The sequence below is a fragment of the Condylura cristata genome, unplaced genomic scaffold (assembly GCF_000260355.1).
Source record: "Condylura cristata isolate star-nosed mole 26May11 unplaced genomic scaffold, ConCri1.0 scaffold00001, whole genome shotgun sequence".
In the NCBI taxonomy this organism is placed as follows: Eukaryota; Metazoa; Chordata; class Mammalia; order Eulipotyphla; family Talpidae; genus Condylura; species Condylura cristata.
This window is the reverse complement of record NW_004567102.1, coordinates 72283333-72304354: the sequence shown is the minus strand read 5'-3', so window position 1 is coordinate 72304354 and position 21022 is coordinate 72283333. Positions and strand designations below refer to the sequence as shown.

Here is a 21022-nt window from a genome sequence, read left to right as displayed (position 1 = left end):
GCTGCATCACCCAGAGCACAGCGTGGCAGGAGACAGTGTGCAGCGGCGGAGAGCGGGAGAGCGGCTAAGGCTGCAGCTGCAGGTGGGTACAGAGAGAAGGGACGCTAGAGAATTCCAGAGCCCCCAAAGGGAACCGTGTACAGATTCTCTGGGTGCTGGGAGGCCTGCCCGCCGCCCCACCCGGAGCCCCTGCCTGCCGGCCCTGCCTGCTTCCTCGGTGTGGAAAGATCAATAAAAGCCTGGAAAAGCCACTGAGGGTTCCAGGGCGCTCCTTTACGTCTCCCAGATGGGGAGAGCCTGCCCTGTGCTTTGCTAGCTCAACATATGCTCTAGCCAGAGAAGCTGTGACATCTTGTTACAGTTCCTCCTAGATTTGTTATGCATATTTTCTGTTCTATGCATATAAACTCTGCATATTTTGCAGCGTTTAATAACTGAGAAAATATTTTTACAATAGTTCACATTTTATTTTCTTTTAATCCCCCTTCTATCCTTTTGTCTTTTTTCCTTTTTCTTGGTTGAAGCTTGCCAGCGACAGGCTTCACATGTATTCAATGGTCAGTGAAAACAGACTTGAGAAGAACTTTAAAATTCATGCTTTCCTAAGACATGCGTAATAAGAAGCAGTTTGAAAAAATTTCACATTCTCTCTCCTCTACTCGGCTTGTTAAAACAACAGCCAGAGCCCAGGAATGCAGAACTTTTATTCAACAGATTTGTAAAAAGTGAATTTGGCTTAATGTCGCTGAAATTTCCCTTCTAGTACTGAAATAAATTTTGCATTATAGAGGATGATCCCATAAAGGTAGCTGCCTCAGCCATCATCACTCACACTCCTTTCCATTGTTTCTCATATTCTAATATCATTTAAACATTTGTTATTTATAGTTTGTTTCAGTATTGACATTATTTTGACAGGCACAAGTCCGCTAAGCTAAGGTAACTGTTGTTTGAACTTTCATGTGAGCACACAGGTCCAGGAACCTACCTGGGACCACAGGGTTGGGGGGACAGGGACATCCAAGGCCAGGACCTTGGTCACTTAGTTCATCTCACTGATTCTGGGTTCAGAATTTTCTGCGTTTTTTCAGCTTGACGGATTACAGTGAGGTACTCTCCAGATTGTGGAATCTGCTTTTAATGTTTTCCAGAAGAAGCAGAAATAATGCTGCTGGGTAACTTTATTTCCCCAGAGACAGGTTACTCTGACCACTATCCCAACCCCAGGCCCCTAAATGCTTGAGTGTCTGAAGCAAAAAGAAAGTAAGATATAAAAAAGTTTATGTGAATGAGTCAAGTGACCTGAGGGCATTTCACAAATTCATAAAATGTCCTCAGACAGTGGGCAACACCTTTCAAATCTCACCTGATGCTCCCAGTGGTACAAAGAGGTCCACATGACCCCCTTCTTCTTCGGTCGCCACGTAGCTTCCTAATTTCTCCCAGAAATCTCTCACTTCAGGCTTCAATAAGTTCTTAATACTAATCCTACAGCCTGAGGAAAATCAAAATATCATATTAGTTTGTACATTATCATGAACAGAAATTCAGCAGCTTGTGTGAAATGGAGTCACAACTCAGGAAGTCAACATGCCCTGTAAAGCCAAGATTTGCAGGACACCTTGGCTTCTATGTGGTACTAAGTGAGGGCCACATAAGGCGTGGCTGGCTCCATCGTGGCCAGAATCACCATCAAATTCTGGGTAATGGAAACTGTAGACCTTGAACATTGTGTTTCTGCCCTCACTGGGCAGCAATGTGAGTTACAGGCTCACTGCAGAATTAAAATGGATGACCAGTCATTCAAACCTGGAATGTTGCAACCAGGTTCCAAAGCAGAAATGTTTCCCACAAATGCCAATCAAAAAATAAATCATTTGGCGCCGACACAAAGCACCCAGAAATGGAAAAGGCAGCTTTCTGTGCAATGACACAGCCCATTTGCAGTTATCTGGACTGGCTCCTTTTTTTTTATTTAAAGATGTATTTATTTATGCATATAGAACTGGGGTATAGGCCAGAGGTGCAGGGATGGTGAGAGGCTTCACCAGAGACAGAGCAGGGAGCAGAACAGGCAGATACACAAAGTACACTGCTGAGGGGAGCAGTGGGGGAAACAGGTCTGCACCTTGTGGATCACCTCCAGGCTGGGGATGGAATGCAGACTAAAACGACTGCGGCCAGTGCTGTGTCTTTACCCGTTGCGCCACCAGGGAGGGCCTGCATCCGCTTCTAAAGGAGTCTTGGAGATGCTGTATTTCTAAACCCCAAGATGAAATGACAACTGTGCCAGTCACTAGGCCCCGAAAGGTTTACCCCGTCCCATGGATGGCTCTTCACACATGGAAGTGCCGTTAGGTGACTGCTTTAAGTGATTTCATTTTGCTGTTTGTAAGAAAAAGCTTTTGGGGGGAAAAAGCTCTATCAAAGGAAACTTTAGTTTTTCTGACATTTTGTTGTTGTTACTACTGCCTTAAAGAAAGAACAAATAGACCTCTTTTTCATCTGGAAGACAAAAGGCAGAGTGCTCAGGAAACCCTAGGAAGCATGTCCATTCTATCCCCCAGCTATAAACTTGGCCATTGTATTCCCACCATTCAGAGAAGGGGAACCATGTATACCACTATACTAATTAGCCATAAATATAACCCCAAAGCAAAAAGTAGCTGTGTTTTACTTTGAGGGAACATATACAGAGAATACAGAACACAACTTGCTCAAGGCACAAGCAAGCTCAACAGGAAATGCCAAAATGGAAGGTGAAGCTAACCAAAAGCAGTCAGCCTTTTCAAATAGTGAAATTCTAAAACTGTCCCAAGAATGCTTAGTTCCAGCCACAGAGAGATGATTTAAGTATTCATTTTCCCATCTGTCTGCCAGTTGAGTCTTTATTCAGCTTATTCTCTTTAGTCCCTTGTCCCACACAGGTGGAAGATTTCATTCTAGTTAAACTTGAAGTAATTGTTTTAGCTATAAGCAAGGAAGGATACATTCTATACAATTCTTCACTATATAGAATGAAGAATAAGAGACACCAAAGGTTCTCATTCCCCCCCCCCAACAAATTACCTTGTAATGTTAATAAGATGGCCCCGTAACAAGTTAATGATATTCACTACTCTTTTCCTTTGTCATAGAAACCATTTGAGAGTGTAACAAATGCTATTAGTACATGTCAATTTATAGATCTTTGTATTTGTTGCTATTGAAATTGCTCACTTTCGTAAAATTAAAGAACTTTTGTGCATTAAAGGAAATATTGATGAGATAAAAGGCAATCCACATAATGAGAGAAAATCATATAGTCGATAAGGAGGTAAATATCCAGATTATATGAAGAATGACTGCAACAATAATAAAAGTCAAATAACTCAATTTATAATGGGCAAAAGACTGGAATCTATATTTCCATAAAGAAATAGATTCTTGCATAAAGAAGTCATACAAATGACAAGCATGTAAAAAAAAGGCCCAGCATCACTAATCATCAGAGAGCTGCAAATCAAATCATAATTGATATTGCCATATAGTCACCAGGAAAGCCACTATCCACAAAAAATAAGATAATATTTATGGTGATGAGAACTGGAAGCCTTGTGCACTGTTGTGGGCATTATAAAATGACAAAGCCACTGTGGAAATGGGATAGTGAGTCCTCAAAATAATCAAAATAGAACTGCCATATGACCCTGGAATTCCGTTCCTATGTACATATCCAAAGGAATTAAAAGCAAGATCTAAAGAGATATAAGCACACATTGTTCACAACAGCACTGTTTACAACAGCCAAGAGGTAAAAGCCACCCACAGCTTCAACAAATGAATAAATATGTAAAATGAATAGTATTCAGCGTGAAAAGGAGGGAATCCTTTGAGGATGTTAACTGAAATAAACTACTTACTGTATGATTCTGTTTATGTGAGGTACCAAAAGTAGTCAAGTTCACAGGAACAAAAAATGGAATAATCTAAGGTCTAGAGGGGAGGGGAAAAGGGCTGTGGATCAATGGTGTGACAATTAATTTTATGAGTTAACTTGACTGGCCAGGGGTACTAGATAGTTGGTCAAACATTGTTCTGGGTGTGGTTTTGGGAAGATGTTAACACTTGAATAGGTAGACTGAGTGAAGAGCGCTCTCCTACTGTGACTGGGACTCATCCAATCAGCTGAAGGTCAGAACAAAAAACACTGATCCTCTCCTGATAAGTGAGAACTCCTATCTGACTGCTTTGAATTTGGATCTCTCTCTTCTTAGCAAACTGGAAATTAAATAGAACTTGACGTCATACATGTGGGCTATTGCCACATCAGGGCAACATTGTTCTTTCAAATCCCCAGTCTTACCTTGAACTAAATTGATTTCTCTGCTATCACCATCACTAAATAGTCCCATGCTCTGTGCCTTCTGCCCATCCAGAGCTTTTTCTATAAGATAAAGCAGGCTCTCCAAGGTTATGCCATTGTGTTCATACACCACAGAAATTACACCTGCCCTGATGCTGTGCACCACCATCTGGAAAATGAAACCAAAGCTTTAGTCACCAAAACCCCTACTTTAGAATACTGGCAATAAAAAACATAATGAATCTGGCCTACATTGTCATTTATGACTTTTTGTTTTTACAGAGGTTATAAAAGGAGGAAGATGAGCCTTTTCCATCTTCATTGGTTATTTTGCACATTATCTCCTTTCTAATTATCAGAGGAGAAATTAAATGCACTTGTAACTCCATGACTCAGAGATAAATACTATTAACTTAGGTTATTTCCCCAGCCTTTTTATCTTGGTACACACCCACGCACAGCGATGCATCCAACTTTTAAAAAATAATGACATTGAGCTCACACCAGTTTGTAATGGCCTTCTTAGCTACATTTAGAGTTTTCCTTTTAGCTATGAATGTTTGAGCTATCAATATTGTTATTTTTCATTAAAGTATTAAAACCAGTACTCTTTGAACTCAGCGACGAAATTAACTTCATTGTCATTATTAAGAGCAGACAAGTGGAAAGTCATTGAAGTCAGTGATTTTTCTGAAACCTCATGTACTTTCTGAAGGTCACAGTTCAATTAGAGAGCTACCACATCGTTCCATTCTATTTTTAGCCTAAACTGCTAGCAAATTCATTACCAGGTATGTAACAGTGACACTGGGTTATAATGAAAAGAACGGTAGGAGAAGGGACTTCTCTAGGCCAGCCTCTTCAGGTTATCCCAGTTAGCCTCCATTCCCAGCATGATGCATTTATAAACATCAGGGGAAATTATCTGTGTTTTGTGATCTATGATATAAATCCAGTTTTAAGCATAGTCACACAGGTTCAGAAAAACAAGTGATTTCACATCTTGAAAATAACCATTTGATTACAAATTAAAGTTTGTTTTTTAGGAAACTTTCTAAGTATGCTAATGAATATAACCTTCTAAATGTAATGTTCCCATATGTGCATGAACACACATACATGTACTCATCTATATAAGCAGACATACATACATGCAAATATATACTTCCTGTTTCTTGCTTGTACATTTATTTTGCTTATACATGTTAAAGTATGCTCTTTCTATAATGAAGTTATATATTTTAATTTAATGACACCATCATTAAGCAGATCACAAAGTAGGATATCTTTCTTCTTTTAAGAGATGAAGATTCTATAGAATTATTAAATTTTGGGGGTATTAGAAACTTTAAGATAATTTTTAGTCACTTTATTTTTGAATAATATGCAATGAATTCAATTCAATAAGAATTTATTGGACATGTACTAAGAGCAAGGCAATATGGGTGTTTCATACTTTTTTAAAGATAATTTTGATTTATGGTTGTCTTTATTGCTTCTGGTTTTTAAACAGTTTGGGGTCTGTAAATTTCCACTTAGATCAGACTGTTTTCCTTTTAGGAGATGAATCATTTTCATCCAGATGGCAGCCCAAGATTGCCTTACATCCTCTAGGTCAGATTTAAAAAAAAAAAAAAAAAAAGCCGATTCAGGAAAGGGCTGATCTCACAACACTGCCCGTACCTCATAAGCAGGAATCCGAGATGATATTAATATGAAGTGTGGCTGGCGTGCACAGGAAGTTCTGTCATCCTTTTTATAAACTTCATGCCAACTTTTCCTTGATAATAAAGGGTAGGAATGGGTGCCAGAAACATTGCTTCTGTGGGGAGCAGGAGGGGATGAGTGCAGTTTTAATTTTCTCTAAATTTAAATTTGACAATCTAGGGTTCAGTTACACTAGGAAGACATGTGGCCACAGGGGCAGCAGCAAAGAGGGGTCCTGGCCAGTAGGGCACCTGTTCCTACCTTTGTGGGACACCCAAAAGGTCTCTGGAGACTTACTTTGCTTTTGTTGGGCATCTGAAACAAAGGTGTGACAGACTTGGGTTCAAAAGACACTTTAAAAATGAGTAGCGAGAAGATTTTTAAATTCCTTAATCATTTGGGTCTCACGGTTTTCTGAGGAACGGTTCCAATTTCTGCACAGCCACCCAACCCCCACAGTGCCCTTTGGGTACGTTTTATTATTATTAAAGATTTATTTATTTGTACATACAGAACTGGGGTACAGGCCAGAGGCTCAGGGGCGGTGAGAGGCTTCACCAGAGACAGAGTGGGGAGCAGAACAGGCAGATAGACGAAGTACACTGCAGAGGGGAGCAGCGGGCGGGTCAGGAGAGGTCTGCCACGCCATGTGGTCACCTCTGGGGCAGGCGGGGATCGAACTCATGCAGAAGCGGCTTTAGCTTCTCAGTGCTGTGCTTCAACCCGTTGTGCCAGCAGGGAGGGCCACCTTTGAGTACTCTTACTCTCTAAAAATCATTTCTGGAAAAAGGTTATTTTTGCTTAATGACTTTCTATAGAAAATACACTCTTCCACAATGTGGCCTCTTGGCAGGGTGAAGAATATTTGAAATAGGGCCCTCCCTGGTGGCACAGCAGGTTAAAGCTAAAGCCACCTAAGCATGAGTTCAATCCTCGCCCAGGAGGTGATCCACATGGCACGGCAGATCTCCACTGACCCGCCTGCTGCTCCCCTCAGTGGTGTACTTAGTCAGTTGGCCTGTTCTGCTCTCCACTCTGTCTCAGGTGAAGCCTCTCACCGCCCCCAGACCTCTGGCCTGTACCCCAGGTCTGTATGCATAAATCTTTAAAAAAAAAAAAAGAATATTTGAAATATAAATTTTGAACATTGTGTATCTCTCTTCAAAAAGAGTTTAAGACCTCCATTTTCAAAGAGGAAAGAAACAAATATTTCTAATACTTTTTCATAAGAAACAAACCATACACTCATACAAGATCCTGGGATGCTGGTTAAGGTATTCTGGAATACCTTAGCATGGGCTGGCCCTGAGCTTTCCATGATGGAGGTTTGCTTACCGCTTGGGCAAAGCTTCTAGAGATGCCAAAACAAGCTGTTTCTCCAAATCTCCGTGTAATCCCACTCGATCCCTCACAGTCTGGGAGAGACGTGGTTGGCATTTGGATGTGAACAATCTAGAGCAGGATGTTCCGCTCACCCAAGGGGGTCGAACTTTGAATAACTCCTCTGAAAAACAAACAGCAGCAGGCTGGGCTGTGTACTGCACGCTGCTCCCAGCCAAGTCTACACAGATAAAGGCATCACAAATAAAGCTGCACCAGGGCAATACTCCAAATGCCAATAATTATAGCCAATTTTACAGGCTCTGTTTGGATTTCTTATCCTCCTAGTACTGTGCTGTGGGTTACCAGTCATTTCAGGTCAAGAAACAAATCTCAGAGAACGGGCAACTCTTTTCTTGTGGAAAACAGTTAATTTATAGACGTCACCTCTCTTCTGGGCTTTTAGTAATTTACCACTTGTTACCATCTCACAAAGGGCACATCACTAGAAAAAAAATGGGAGCATTCAACTCAGCTTTGTGGATTACTTTTACATACTGAAAATCAAAAGCTTAGGTTGTCCTTAACCCTTTCCACTCGCTTTTAAAAATGCCCTTCTCTTCCCCCAACACCCTTACCAGCACCTGGAAACATGGAGGCTTCTCAAAGATTAAAAATGGATCTGCCATCAAACCCAGCAATTCCACTCCTAAGTATCTACCCAATTAAAAAAAAAAAAACACTAATTCAAAGGAAACTTGCACTCCTATGTTTCCTATGTTTATAGCAGCGCTATTTACAATAGCCTAGATAAGGAAAGAACCTAAATGCTCCAAAAAAGGTAAGTGGATCAACAAGTTGTAGTATTTACACCCAAGGGAATACTACTCAGGGGTCAAAAATGTAAACTCATGCTATTTGCAGCAACATGGATAGAACTGGGAGGGATAATACTAAGTGAAATAAGCCAGAAGGAAAAAGATAAATAACAGATGCTTTCACTTATATGTGGGCACAAAGAAACCAAAGAGTCAAAGACAAATTTGCCAACCCTTTACAGCTGAGTGCATCGGACGCTTGGCGAGGAGGGGTGAGGATAGGGAGGCAGGGTGGGGTGCGGGGAGGAGAGCCCAGTGGGCTGTGGTGGGGGACTGTGGGTGCTCCAGAGGGGGGAGTGCTGTGGTGACCACTGGCAAGGGGAAAGCCTGTGCTGCCAGAACACTGCAAGGTCATAAAACAATGGTGTTTCAATAACGGTAACTGATTTTTTTTTAAATGTTATTCCTGGAGCTGCTCAGTTTGTCAGTCCCCTCCTCTTCCACCCCATAGCCCTGACTTCCCTTCCTTCCTTCCTTCCTTCAGAAAATATCCTCCTTCCAGCACATCTTCAACTCACTTACTCAAGTACTGCTCAGCTTCACCGAGATTCTCAAGTAGATGTCCTGAGAATCTACTAGAATCAAGTTGATTTGCGTTTGCCATGGGTGGACATTTTATGGGCAAATTAGAAATTCTAGTGTCTTGCTCTCCTAATGTTGCTAAAAATAAAACAATGAGAGGATCTTTTGGTTACCCATTTAGGTTGAAGTAGGCATCATTCAGACACTCCCCCCCCCCCCAAGTAATGTGGATTGAGGCAGAGATCATTCTTCCTCTCTCCAACCCAATGTCACATTTGCAGTCTGTCTTCCTGCACTGCGCGGCTGCTCTCTGTTCATATAGTTACACGAACCTTAGCCCAAGAATGGAAAACTACCTGTGATTGCCTTTGTGGTTACTCTGGTTGCCACTTTTTTGTGGTTGGTGAGAGCTTGGTCAACCTGGGCTAAAGCTCTTCCAGATAATAAAATAGCTATCAGCCACAATATTGTTCAGGAACTTCTGCCTTGTAACAATCAAGGAGTGACGTGTGGTTTTGGCTCTGATACAAGGATGGGACCTCTCAAGGTGTCGTGATGTTTAATTTGTGATTATGACACTTTGGGGAGGAAATGAATAGTGTGTGAACAAGAAGACCAGCTTACAGTCAATAAACACTTTGGCTCCCCATAGCCAATGAGGTATTTCACCTCCTGGGGAAATAAAAATAGAGACAAACACTGGATAAAATACACATCTGTACTATGTTCTGTTGCCAACATCTTGAGAAACAGTATTTATTTTTTTTTAAAGTAATGGCTTTTTAAATAAAAAGTGTCATTATTCCTGCTTACATGGTCATTTCTTCTCCTTTTTCATAGTTCTTTTTTTTTTCCTTTTCATTCAGTAGTTCTAATTCTTCTGTCCTAAACCTATTTATTTGCTTTTGACTCTGTTAGTACTTTTCTCTTCTGCTTGTTTTTGGTCTAGAGGAGCACACATCAATGTAAGTATTAAATGTATTTGCTTTCAATATTTTATCTGAACTCTATTTTTCTTATTAACCAAGTTGAACTATACAGTTGGGGGGAAAGGCTGTTTATCTTGAACCTTCTTTAGAGAATTCCGCTCCTGTACTATACCAGAAAGACAACACTGTCCTCCTCAGTGGGAGAATCTATATGTAAATCCAGTTGTTTCTACAGTACTTGGATAACATTTTGAATGCACTCAGTCATATGTGGCACATAAAGAAACAAAATGAATGAATTAAATAAAACAAAATTAGACTATAAGACCAAATTAGTGGTTCTCAGGTAAGAGGGAGGGTGTAATTCAGGAAAAATTGGTCATATATGGTGAAGAAGGAATTGGATTTTTAGTGGTGAACTTAATGTACAGATAGTGACTTCTAATCATGTGTCCCTGAAACTTATATGATGTTATAATACAATGTTAGTTCAATAAAAAATCTAAATAAAAAAATGCACTCACTGTTACGTAGAGCAATTTTCTCCCAAATTATTTTCCTTAGGCACTTTTCTCTCTGCCTCTCTTGCATCTCCTCATATTGTGTTTTGGGTTCATTCAGGGTGCCATAAGTAGCAGCAGCCTCCCTAGGTGTTAGCCAATCTAAATTGGACACACAAGCAATGTAATGGTGCTTCCATGCTCCATACTCATTATCTGCTGGTGTGTAGGGCAGAAACCACCCAAACTTAATGCATTTGGGCATCCATAAGCAATCCTTCAGAAAAAGAAAAGAGAAATATTAGGGTATTTTTTAAAGCTATATTTTTTAAAGATAGTTTCCTAATAAAGGTTTTATGTGCATAGATAATTTCTTTTAGTATGTTGATCTTTCTAGTTTGATTGATCTGCCATCTAAACTTAACTCTGAGAAATAAGTTTTCCTACTCCACAGGAAAAATACTCTTTGATGAGCACACACATACATTGTATATAAATATAAGTAATAGTCATCTCTGTATTCTGGTTCAATGGACTCATGGCATTTGGTTATGTTAACCCTAGATTCCAAGAATCCTGTTTGTAGCAATGGTATAGTAGTTTGTCCAGACTAACTCTGTCACTGAGAACAACTTTGATAGGTCCAGATGATCCAACACGTGACCAGCATTGAACTATGAAAGCCGTGAAATACATGAGTCAACCTAATCAAACACTTAGACAAAATACTATACAAATAATGTCTGAGGACATTACAGAGTGGGTAAGATAACAAGGACTTGTACAACAAGGGCCTTAGCAAGAAAGAAAACCCAGGGAGGGAAGCACAGTGTTTGGTTTCACATGTACTTCCATCTGTGGACATTTTAGCTTAAGCTAAAAAGCAGAGCAGAAAGTTATGACTGAAAGACTAGAAGCAATCACTTTAGGCATTCTTATAGGGGAGAAAGGAAGCAATTGAAATCATGACCCACTAAAGGGAAGGGCCCTAATAATCACCCTAGACTTTCAGTAAAGATCTTTTTCAGTAAGGATGATAAGAAATAGAAAAATTATCCCAAGAACTGCAGCTAGCATTGAAATATCTCATTCTCTGATTGAATTTAAGTGTTCTGTTCCTAATATCAACAAATTCCAGAAGCAAAGTAAATTCTCTCTGGAGGATGAAAACATCCCCCTGAGACTCAAATGATCCCATGAATTTTTTATATTCAACATCTGGTACTCAATCAAAACTAACTACACACACACAACTGTTTGTTTCTCCTTTAGTTTTTAATAAATAGAGATCCTCAGGAGACTTAGTTGTAATTAGCAGACATGAACTTTAAAAAATTATAATTAGTATGTCTAAAATATCTAGGTACAAAATTTTGACAAAAGAAGCAATCCTTGAGAACTGAAAAATATGATGACAGAAGTTTAGACCTCAATGGATGGGTTTAGCTCAAATTATAATCCAAATAAGAAAGCATTAGTAAATAAAAGATAGGCCAGAAGAAAAATCTCGACTGAAACACAAACAACTTTTTAAAATTATGTCTCAGTCAATGAAAATGAGTAAGTTTGAGGACATTGTGAATCAATCTAGTGTGTAGCTACTGGAACCCCAAGAGAAAAAGGAACAGGATCGATACATGAAGAGATAGCATCTGAGAACTTCTTGAAACTGATAAAAGATATTAAATCTTAGATTTAAAAAAATCACTGCAAAGAAACAGGATCAACAAAAACACTACACACACACACACACACACACACACACACCATCTCTAGGCAAACTAAATACGCGTATAAAATTGAAAAATTGCCAAACATTAAAAACAACTAGTACCACATTGTGTCTACACTACACACAGCTTACATATGAGGACACAGAAAGGTTAAAACTAAAAAGACAGCAGCACTGCCCTTGGTTCTTAATGCTGTAAATCCAGGCCTGGCAGTGTGCTTTTGCACGTGACCTCCACAGAGTGCTATGAGATTGAAAACCTCAACTCAAGTCACCCTGGATATTTTGTCCAATTTAAAGAACTACTGATTTGTATTGAAAGTCTGTCTAGCATTACCTTGTTTTAACTCTTTTAAAAGAAACTGGGGGGACAAATAGACCAAAGGCAGAATCAATGGGATATGGAAGACTGAGATTTATACTTTAACAGATGTTGGACAAAGGGATCAATTGAAGCTGTGAGTATATAGAAATTTTTGAGTTGGGTTATCACAGTTAAAATACATAAAAAACAAAGCTAAATATTTCTTCATGGGGAAAAAAATGGACTTCTTGAGTAAAGGTAAAGTGTTTTCTAAAAGATTAAATTGACTTTAAAGAATATTGAAATGACATAATTGGAAGAGTATATATCCCCTTGCTAACAAAATAAATTACGTTATTGAACTTATCCCCATGTTTCCTCTTCAGGGTAAGTTTACGGTTCAGATCCCCTCAGCTACTGTCTTTAGGGAAGGGAGCCACCCCGTTTTCCTCATTAGGGATAACAGTTGGATTTGTGCCCAGTAGTAATTGACAAGTAGAAAACCTGTTCGGTTAAAAACTTCCAAGGCCAGCTGACTTGTGCAGCTGCACACAAATCTCTTGGACTCAGAAAGGAAAATATATATAAAGAAATGAAGCGTGGCAACACTGTAGAGAAATCCACTTTGGAAACTTGCATCCTTTCTGAAAACCAGTCTTGAACAAACCTAGAAAGAAAGATGTAGAAATTTAGTGTAGAACACTAATTCTATAACTGACAGACTGAAAAATCCAATATAAATAATGATCATTGTTATTTCACTAATGTTCTATAAAATAATTAATGTTCTATAAAAATAATTAAATCCTAAGTAACATAAGGTTAGTTTTTGAAATACCATCTCCACTTTCAATGATACATCATTCTTTTTTTTTTTTTATGCATACAAGAACTGGGGTGTAGTCCAGAGATGCAGGGTGCGGGTGATGAGAGGATTCAACAGAGACAGAGTGAGGAGCAGGACAAGCAGATCTACTGAAATACACTGCTGAGTGGGAGAAAGGTCAAACAGGAGAGGTCTGCTTCACCATGTGGGTCAGCACCCTGACCAGGAATCAAACTTGTGCTGCAGTGGCAGACAAAACGCTTGATCGCGCTGAGATTTAACCCCTTGCACCACCAGGGAGGCCCTCAATGATGCATTTTTAAAGAGGAAAAGTAATAACAAAAGTACCTACAATCTATTCCCAAACCCCCTGAAATAAACCTAGATGCTTAATCTATAAATCTGGATTTTTCTTTAAGTTTTTTGGACAGTTATCCTTTACTTGACATGCTGTAATGCATAGTAGTTCCAGATAAAAGTTCCAGAATGTTCTGATTTAAAATAAAAATGACACTTCCAGCAAGAGCAAAAAGAACCTTAGTTTCTTTCATAAACAGGTTGCTGAACACCCATTGGACCTGTACAGTCTTTACCACTAATTTATCCAAACTGCTGCCTCACCTACAAATCTTGGGAGGAGGAAGAGCTCTACCTTGCAAGAGAACACCAACCTGTAGTAGGAGTAAAGAATTAAAAAAAATCACCACTTGGCCACTATCATAGTGATTATTGTTTCAGGTAAGACTCATTAGTTGAGGTTAAAACTAGTGTGTGGAAAAAAAAAAAAACTAGTGGGTAAAGTTTTACAGAGGAACAGGATACTTGCATAGATTCAAATATTACTTTGATTAATTTAAAATTAAGAACTCGAATACTTTCATATTACTTACTGATCAATACAAAATACTTAGCAACTTGCCATCTTAACCAAATGATCTGATAGTCAACATCATCAGCAATAGAACAAATTGAACAGGATCATTTTGTTTGTTCTTTCTGCCAAGATTAACCTGAATAAGCTTTGCTGAAATAGGAATGTGATTTTGAAGCAATATCAGCTCACAAATTGAAGATCATGCAACAAAGTGGTACAGATCTATGTACTCTTCAAAGGTGTCAAGCAGTAAAAGAAGTGTCAAAATTGAAAGATAGCTCCACGTTGAAGGTTGCAATAGAGACATGAAACCTAAATGGACTGGACTATGGACTCAGAAGAAAAGGACAACGATGAAGGACATTGTTGGAACAATCAGGGATTTTTGGATGGAATCTGTGCATAGAACTGTAATACTCCCTCAGTGTGGGTTTCCTGATATTGGAGGGTGTACTCTGCCTTTTCAAGAGTGTATTCGTGGGCCGTCTTCGTGGCACAATGGATAAGCATGTAGCACTGCCAGCAAGCGGCAGCTGCCTCAGAGTGAGTTCGATCCTCACCCCAGAGGTGACCCACATGGTGCAGCAGATCTCTCCTGACCCGCTCACTGCTCCCCTCAGTGGTGTATTTTGTCCATCTGCCTGTTCTGCTCCCCACTCTGTCTCTGGTGAATCCTCTCACACCCCTGTACCTCTGGCCCATACCCTAGTTCTGTATGCATAAATAAATCTTTAAAAAAAAAAAAAAGAAAAAGATAAACCAAGGTCATCTTTAAAAAAATGTGTATTTGTGTTTTAGGAAACACATACTGAAGTGCTTAGTGTACATAGGGTACTATATTTGCAACATACTCTTATATGATTTGAAAGAAAGACAAAAATGGTGAAATGTTAACAGCTGAGGAATCCAAGCAAAAAATATAAAGGAAGTATTTGCACTATCTTGACAACTTCTCAAGAAGTAAAAAATGACTGCAATAAAGAAAGGTTTGTTTTGTTCTGTTTTATATAGGTTACCTACTTCAGTTGCTAGGTGTAATGGCTGCTTGTTATTTTGTGGATGTTCTAGTCCCCCAGCTTTAAGTTGTTGATCTTTCTTGATTCCAGTTTATGCATCCCTGTCACAACCTGAATCACAGTAGAATGAACTGAATCTGTTGGAATGCCAGTCTGGGAAAAGAGTGTGTGTGTGTGTGTGTGTGTGTGTTGTGTAAGCAGGCAGGGCAATGAAGGCATTGTGCATGGATAGTATCACAGACAGAAATGTCACCTGGGATCTTCTCAGTATTCACGGGGGTTAGCACTCAAGCTGAATGAGGCAGGGCCAGTCCCAAGAACAGCCAGTCCCGGCGGATTCCTGACCTGACTCCTTGTTGACTCCCACATCCCTCCACTGGCCCTTGAGAGAAGATATGCTCTCATTTGGAATTATAAAACAGATCAATAAGATAAGATGCACACCAGAAATGTTTTCAGGCTCCTTTTAAAAAAGAAGTCTCAGAAGTCTCATCCCACAGTTTCTACTGTTCCTTCCAGGGACGCCCAAGAGAAGAATTGAATCTGAGCACTTATAAAGTAAACCTCAATTATACATGTTGTCGACTTGTTTCTACTATGTGCTACTACAAGAACACATTCAACTCTAGTGAATCCTAAGCAAGAAGGAAGAAAAATGATTTAGGCACATTAAAAACAAAACAAAACAAAACACCAGTGTGTGAGCAGAACTGGGTAGTTCACAGTAATGACATTGAGGCTCATTGCATTTTAGTTAATGTTGCAGAGTAAGGGATCCATGAAGAGAAATAACAACATGTAAGGAGACAATGAACAGAATGTGCTTTGCTCATTTATTGTGACAAGGATAGCTCCGTTTAAATAATTCATGATAATGCTTTGCAGTGTGCTGCCGAACGTACAATGTGTACTCTGCAAAAATAACAAGGCTTAGTAATACGGGACTTGAATCTAATTCTCCGCTCTTAACTTTCTGATAAGAAATAAAAAGAAGCTGACTAAATTGTGATGATAGTGAATGAAGGAACAGCTTGGGGGGGGCGGGACTGAGAGGGGTGAGTACAACTGGCAGGATCCCTGTTTTCCATTTGCCCAGGGTGCACCGTCTCCTCGTGTCTGGTGGCTTGATACTTTATGGCATGCTGAGGGGCTGTGTTAGGTAGGTTTCTAGGCTTCCAGGCAGATGCCAGTGTCCCCCACAATCATGGGGAGTGGAATATAAATAAAATGAGAGTCACGTGCTAAAGCCTTCAGTGAAAGAGAGAGCGGAACTGGGTGTACATAAAGCAATAAGGAGGTGTGGCTTAAAGAGCAGGGTTGTTTTTTTTTTTTTTAAAGATTTTTAAATCACTTGTAATTCTAGTGCATAAAGTTATATGGCTACATTAAGCATAAAAAATTAGATGCTTCTATCTGGGAGATGGCATCATGGGTGACTGGTATTTTCCTCCTGGTGTTTAATCACATTTCCCAATGCTTCTACAGAGCCTGGCAGTGCTACTGAGCAGACAAGAAGATCAGCCTCTCCTTCCTTTCTCCACCCTTTTTCTAAGACCCACAGGGATTACCTTGAGGTAACCCCACCACCACCACCACCTTCTCAAAATCCTCAAGCACAGCTGCAAAACCCTGTTGCCATGTAAAGAAACATGCTCAGGTTCTGGGAATTAGGGTGGACAGATTTGGAAACATATCCAGCTTCCTGTACTCCTCTAACCTCAGAAACATGAGAAACACCCCAGTATATTTAGAGTGCTGCTACATGGTGCTATTAAACAGCCAATGAGTGGCACAGATATGTCCTATTGTATGAAAAGATGAACTTCAGAGAGCAGGAATTTTTACGTTGTTTAGCGTTGAAGCCAACACCTGAAACTATGCTTGGCATGTAGTAGACACTCAGTTTGTAGCTATGTGCTGGATGCTGGATGAATAAACTTTAGCTTTTACCAGCCAACATGTACTTTTTTCCTTTATATAAATTACCTCCATCTCTATTGGGCAGTCCCTGTGGTCCCATAAATGCCTCCCCCCGCCACCAGCCCTGGCTCTGAATGGCACCTGATCAAGGCTAAGTCAGTTTCCCACGGGTCGAGGCCCTGGCCACCAAACTGGCCCTGAGTAGGCCTGGGCCGAAATGAATCCAATCAGAGCGAGGCCTACACACAAAAAATTCACTTTTTCTTTTGGGCACATCTGAGGAAGGGGAAGAATGAAGACGTGATGCCAAAGGCGGCCAAGAAGGAGAGAGGAAACAATCTTTGGTTTTAATATTGAACCTCCACATTGAGCATCGGTTGCAACCAAGCCTATACCCCTGACTTTCTGGTACACGAGAGAAACTCTTCCTTCTATAGTGTGTATCAAGTTTAGATTTCCTTAAAATGAAAAATACTCTGAAACCACTAAGTAGCACCCCAAGGGAAAGCTCAAGAAGGAACCAGAGCAAGTACACAAATCATTTTGGTCACCATTTCGGGAAGGAAGAGATGGAAGGCTCGTGTGGTCACATTCCTGCCTCAGAGGGGTGAAGTCAAGGAGTGAAATAAGCGTCACAGCCTTCAGGTTGCCCAGGCCTTGTGATCTGGCTGTGTCCCAAGTCACCTTGGGGGCTTCGTAAAAACAGCTGCCACAGCCCCATTCCAGGTGTGTGGAATCAACATTGTGATGAGGTTTGTAGTCTTTGGTTTTGCAAACTCCAATCTGACAGATCACCCTTCTCGACATCAGTGGACTTGACTTCCCTTAAGTAGAGGAGGCAGTCTAGAAGATTCTGATGTGAGGCTGATGTCAAAGTCAGAGCACTGAATATATGTCTTAGGAACGTGTATAACTTTTCCCTTGAAACCCTGTATTAAGTGTTTAGACACTGCATGAGGGTCTAAAGGGCTCTCTCTTCCGTATAAAGGACATCAGTTTGGCTGCTAAATTCTTTTTGTTTTTTTCAAATCCAGCTGGTTTTGTTTGGGTGGTTCTATTGGCTATCCTTTAATCCTTTAATAAATTTATAATTTCTTTCATAAAGGTCTTGCACTTTTTTTTTTTTTCATTTTATGCCCCACACACATAAGGAAGCAGAGCTGAAAGAGGGAATGAGAAGGAGCCTTGATAAAAGGTTTGAACCCAAGGATCTAGCTCCACTTGAAGCTAGACAAATTTAAGTCAATAAACTCCTATTTCTTCATAAGCTGGTTTGAAGTCCATTTCCATTATTTGCACTTGGAAGCATTATGGCCACGATATCAAAGACCCCATAGAGAGGTAGGAGGAAAGATGACAAGCCTTCATTCAGTGAATCTGTATTGTGTTCCAGTGCATGTGCTTCTACTCCTAGGCTTTGCTAGTCCATTTGGATGTCATGGGCAGACAGTTTTCTTGTTCTCCAGAATCTCTTGGACACTTCCTAAAGAGGCTCTCAAGTACACAATATAGAATGCAAGCAATGTCTTAAAGATTTATCTCTATGTCCCTATGAGTTATCTGTGAAGTTCACTCTCAGTATGACACTCAGTAGATCTGGAAGCTACTACCAGGTACTTACAAGGAGCTGGTAGCCTACCAAGGCCACAACATTTGGGAAACTATGCAATGAACAATTTTAAGAGGCGCTATTCCACAGATGATAATGACTCCCATAATTAATTCACACAGATGACAATACCCCCAGACATGGTACACTGGGGTATTATTGCTGTTCATAATTTCCTCTGAAATTGCTTTGTAAGGGTCTCAGTTTAATGAAGTAATGATATACTTCATCTGAAGGATGCAAAGTATTAGGAATCTATTATCTTTGAAAATGTAGTGCCTTGAAAAAGTCCTTCCTAGAAAATCATGCAATAAAATTTTTTTCTATTGACCTAACTTTTTGTTATTGTGGTTACCAGGTGTGTTGAGATGTCCTCATGCTTTAACAAGTATTTATCAAGCGGCTGCTAGGTAGCTGGTGTTGTTCAAAGTGCTCCAAACAGAAAGTGTCACCAGAAGAGTTCTTGCCTTCATGGAGCTACATTCTGATGGAACTGGGAATGAGTGCCGTACATAACATAATTATAGGTGGGGTTTGTCTCTTAAGCACACATTAGTCGGGACATTTTTCTGTCCTCCAACGCCCATTCTAGACAATTCTGATGGAGACAAGGGATGGCAGCTCAGCACGGGCTCCCCATTTCCACCCCCACACAGAGACTGGAGACACACTTCACCCAGCTCCTGGAAATGCAGCAGCTGAGTGCTGCCCCACCCCCAGGGAAGCTGCAAGTTTGAGCAGCTCCTGGAATGAAAGGCCTTTGTACAAGGTGTGACCTGCTACCAGCAGAGGCAACCTAAAACCGGTCTCGCCAGCTGGCTATAAGACGATTCCAACTTCTCCTAGGCTCCTGCAAGCGTGACAGACACAAACAACCAGCTTCCTTGAAGGAGTCAAGGAAAAGGTCAGTCTGTGGAGCAACGTGACAGGACAACAGCATTGGAAGCCAGCAGACACGTGGACACAGAAGCACAATGTAGGGGGTGAAATGGCACAAGAAAAGTATGTAAGGATTGCTAGAGGTGAAAGATAAGTAAGGAAGGCTTCCCGGAGAGATGACACTTAAATTGGGGTGAGAGAATTTGCCAGAGGAATAGTTTTAGCAGCTTTGGAAAATATCTCAAGTACCATTTAAAAAAATCTCAAAACCTAATTATGAAATATTAGGACAGAAAAGAAAAATCTTAGGTGTTTGAATATATCTCAGAGATTAAGAAGCAACTTTAAAAATTTTTGAAATCATATTTTGCACCAATAACTTAATAACCTGAGTAAGTTTTACAGCTATAACTTTTTTTTCTTTTTTTTTTTAAGATTTATTTATTTGTGCATACAGAACTGGGGTACAGACCAGAGGCTCAGGGGCGGCAAGAGGCTTCACCAGAGACAGAGTGGGGAGCAGAACAGGCAGATCGATGAAGTACACTGCTGAGGGGAGCAGCGGGCGGGTCAGGAGAGGTCTGCCACGCCATGAGGTCACCTCCGGGGCAGGCGGGAATCGAACTCATGCAGAAGCGGCTTTAGATTCTCAGTGCTGTGCTTTAACCCGCTGCGCCACCAGGGAGGGCCCAGCTATAACTTTTTAATTTCAAAAACTGTTCAGAATTACCAGATAAAACATCTAAAGCAATGCTTCTCTGCCTTGAAAATGAAAAATTGCAAAAATCTATCACTATTTACATATAAAAGATTTCTGACATTCAGTAATACTGAATTCTTTACTCTTAAACACACAACTATGGAGAAATAGAGATTACAGAAATAAATGTTTTGAAGTTAATGCTTAATTATAAGTTGATTGCATGGCTACCATTCAACCTAACAACTCCACTCTAGATGAATACCTAAAAGAAATAAATACATCCACAGAGGAAAACTTATACACAATGTTCTTAACAGCATTTTTCACAATAGCCAAAACATAGAAATCATCCAATTTCCATCAACTGATGAATGAACAAATAAAATAGGTCAAGTAATTGAATATTAATTGATAATAAAGAGGAAATAGTAATATATGCTGCAAAATGGATGAACCTCGAGAACCTTCTAATATATAAAAGCAGCCAGTCATAGGATGAACGGTTCACATAGTTTAGAGTGAGGATCTTGAGTCCTAGCCTGTTCCTACTGTCCTTACACCGCACTCTGTCCCATGGGACAAGGAGATAAAAAATGAAGAGAGTGAGGGCTGGCCCCAAACTACCACCACAAAAACTCTTTCTACTAAATCTTAAATAAAAATATTCCAGGGAGATAGTGAGTCAATTGTGCACCAGAAGTTGGTATTAATAAGCCACACATCTTACCCATTGCGTTTTCTGTCTCATGAGACTTGTTTGTGAAGCTGTTTTAGGATCATTATCTTAGAAGAAATGTGCCACTATGACAAAAATGCACAGATAATTCAATGAAAATGCTGAGAAAATGGGAACCACTCAATAGTGGGAACTATTCAAAAGATGCAAGATGAAACATACAACCTGTAAAAATTAAAACATCTGTGTACCCCCTAATCAGTAATGGAGAGAATAAGACCC

The 21022-nt window shown here is 40.0% G+C and overlaps 1 protein-coding gene across 1 annotated transcript in view; it reads right to left on the bottom strand.

Moving 5' to 3' along the window:
• ECT2L (epithelial cell transforming 2 like) overlaps positions 1–21022 on the bottom strand; it is a 54047-nt gene that overhangs the window by 28155 nt on the left and 4870 nt on the right. Inside the window, exons 4-9 of the mRNA XM_004674128.2 lie at positions 12742–12904; positions 10226–10478; positions 7388–7556; positions 6029–6167; positions 4346–4514; positions 1367–1495 (exon numbers count right to left, since the gene is read on the bottom strand). Of these exons, the coding sequence (XP_004674185.2) occupies positions 1367–1495; positions 4346–4514; positions 6029–6167; positions 7388–7556; positions 10226–10478; positions 12742–12904 (1022 nt within the window). The remainder of the gene's footprint in view (positions 1–1366; positions 1496–4345; positions 4515–6028; positions 6168–7387; positions 7557–10225; positions 10479–12741; positions 12905–21022) is intronic.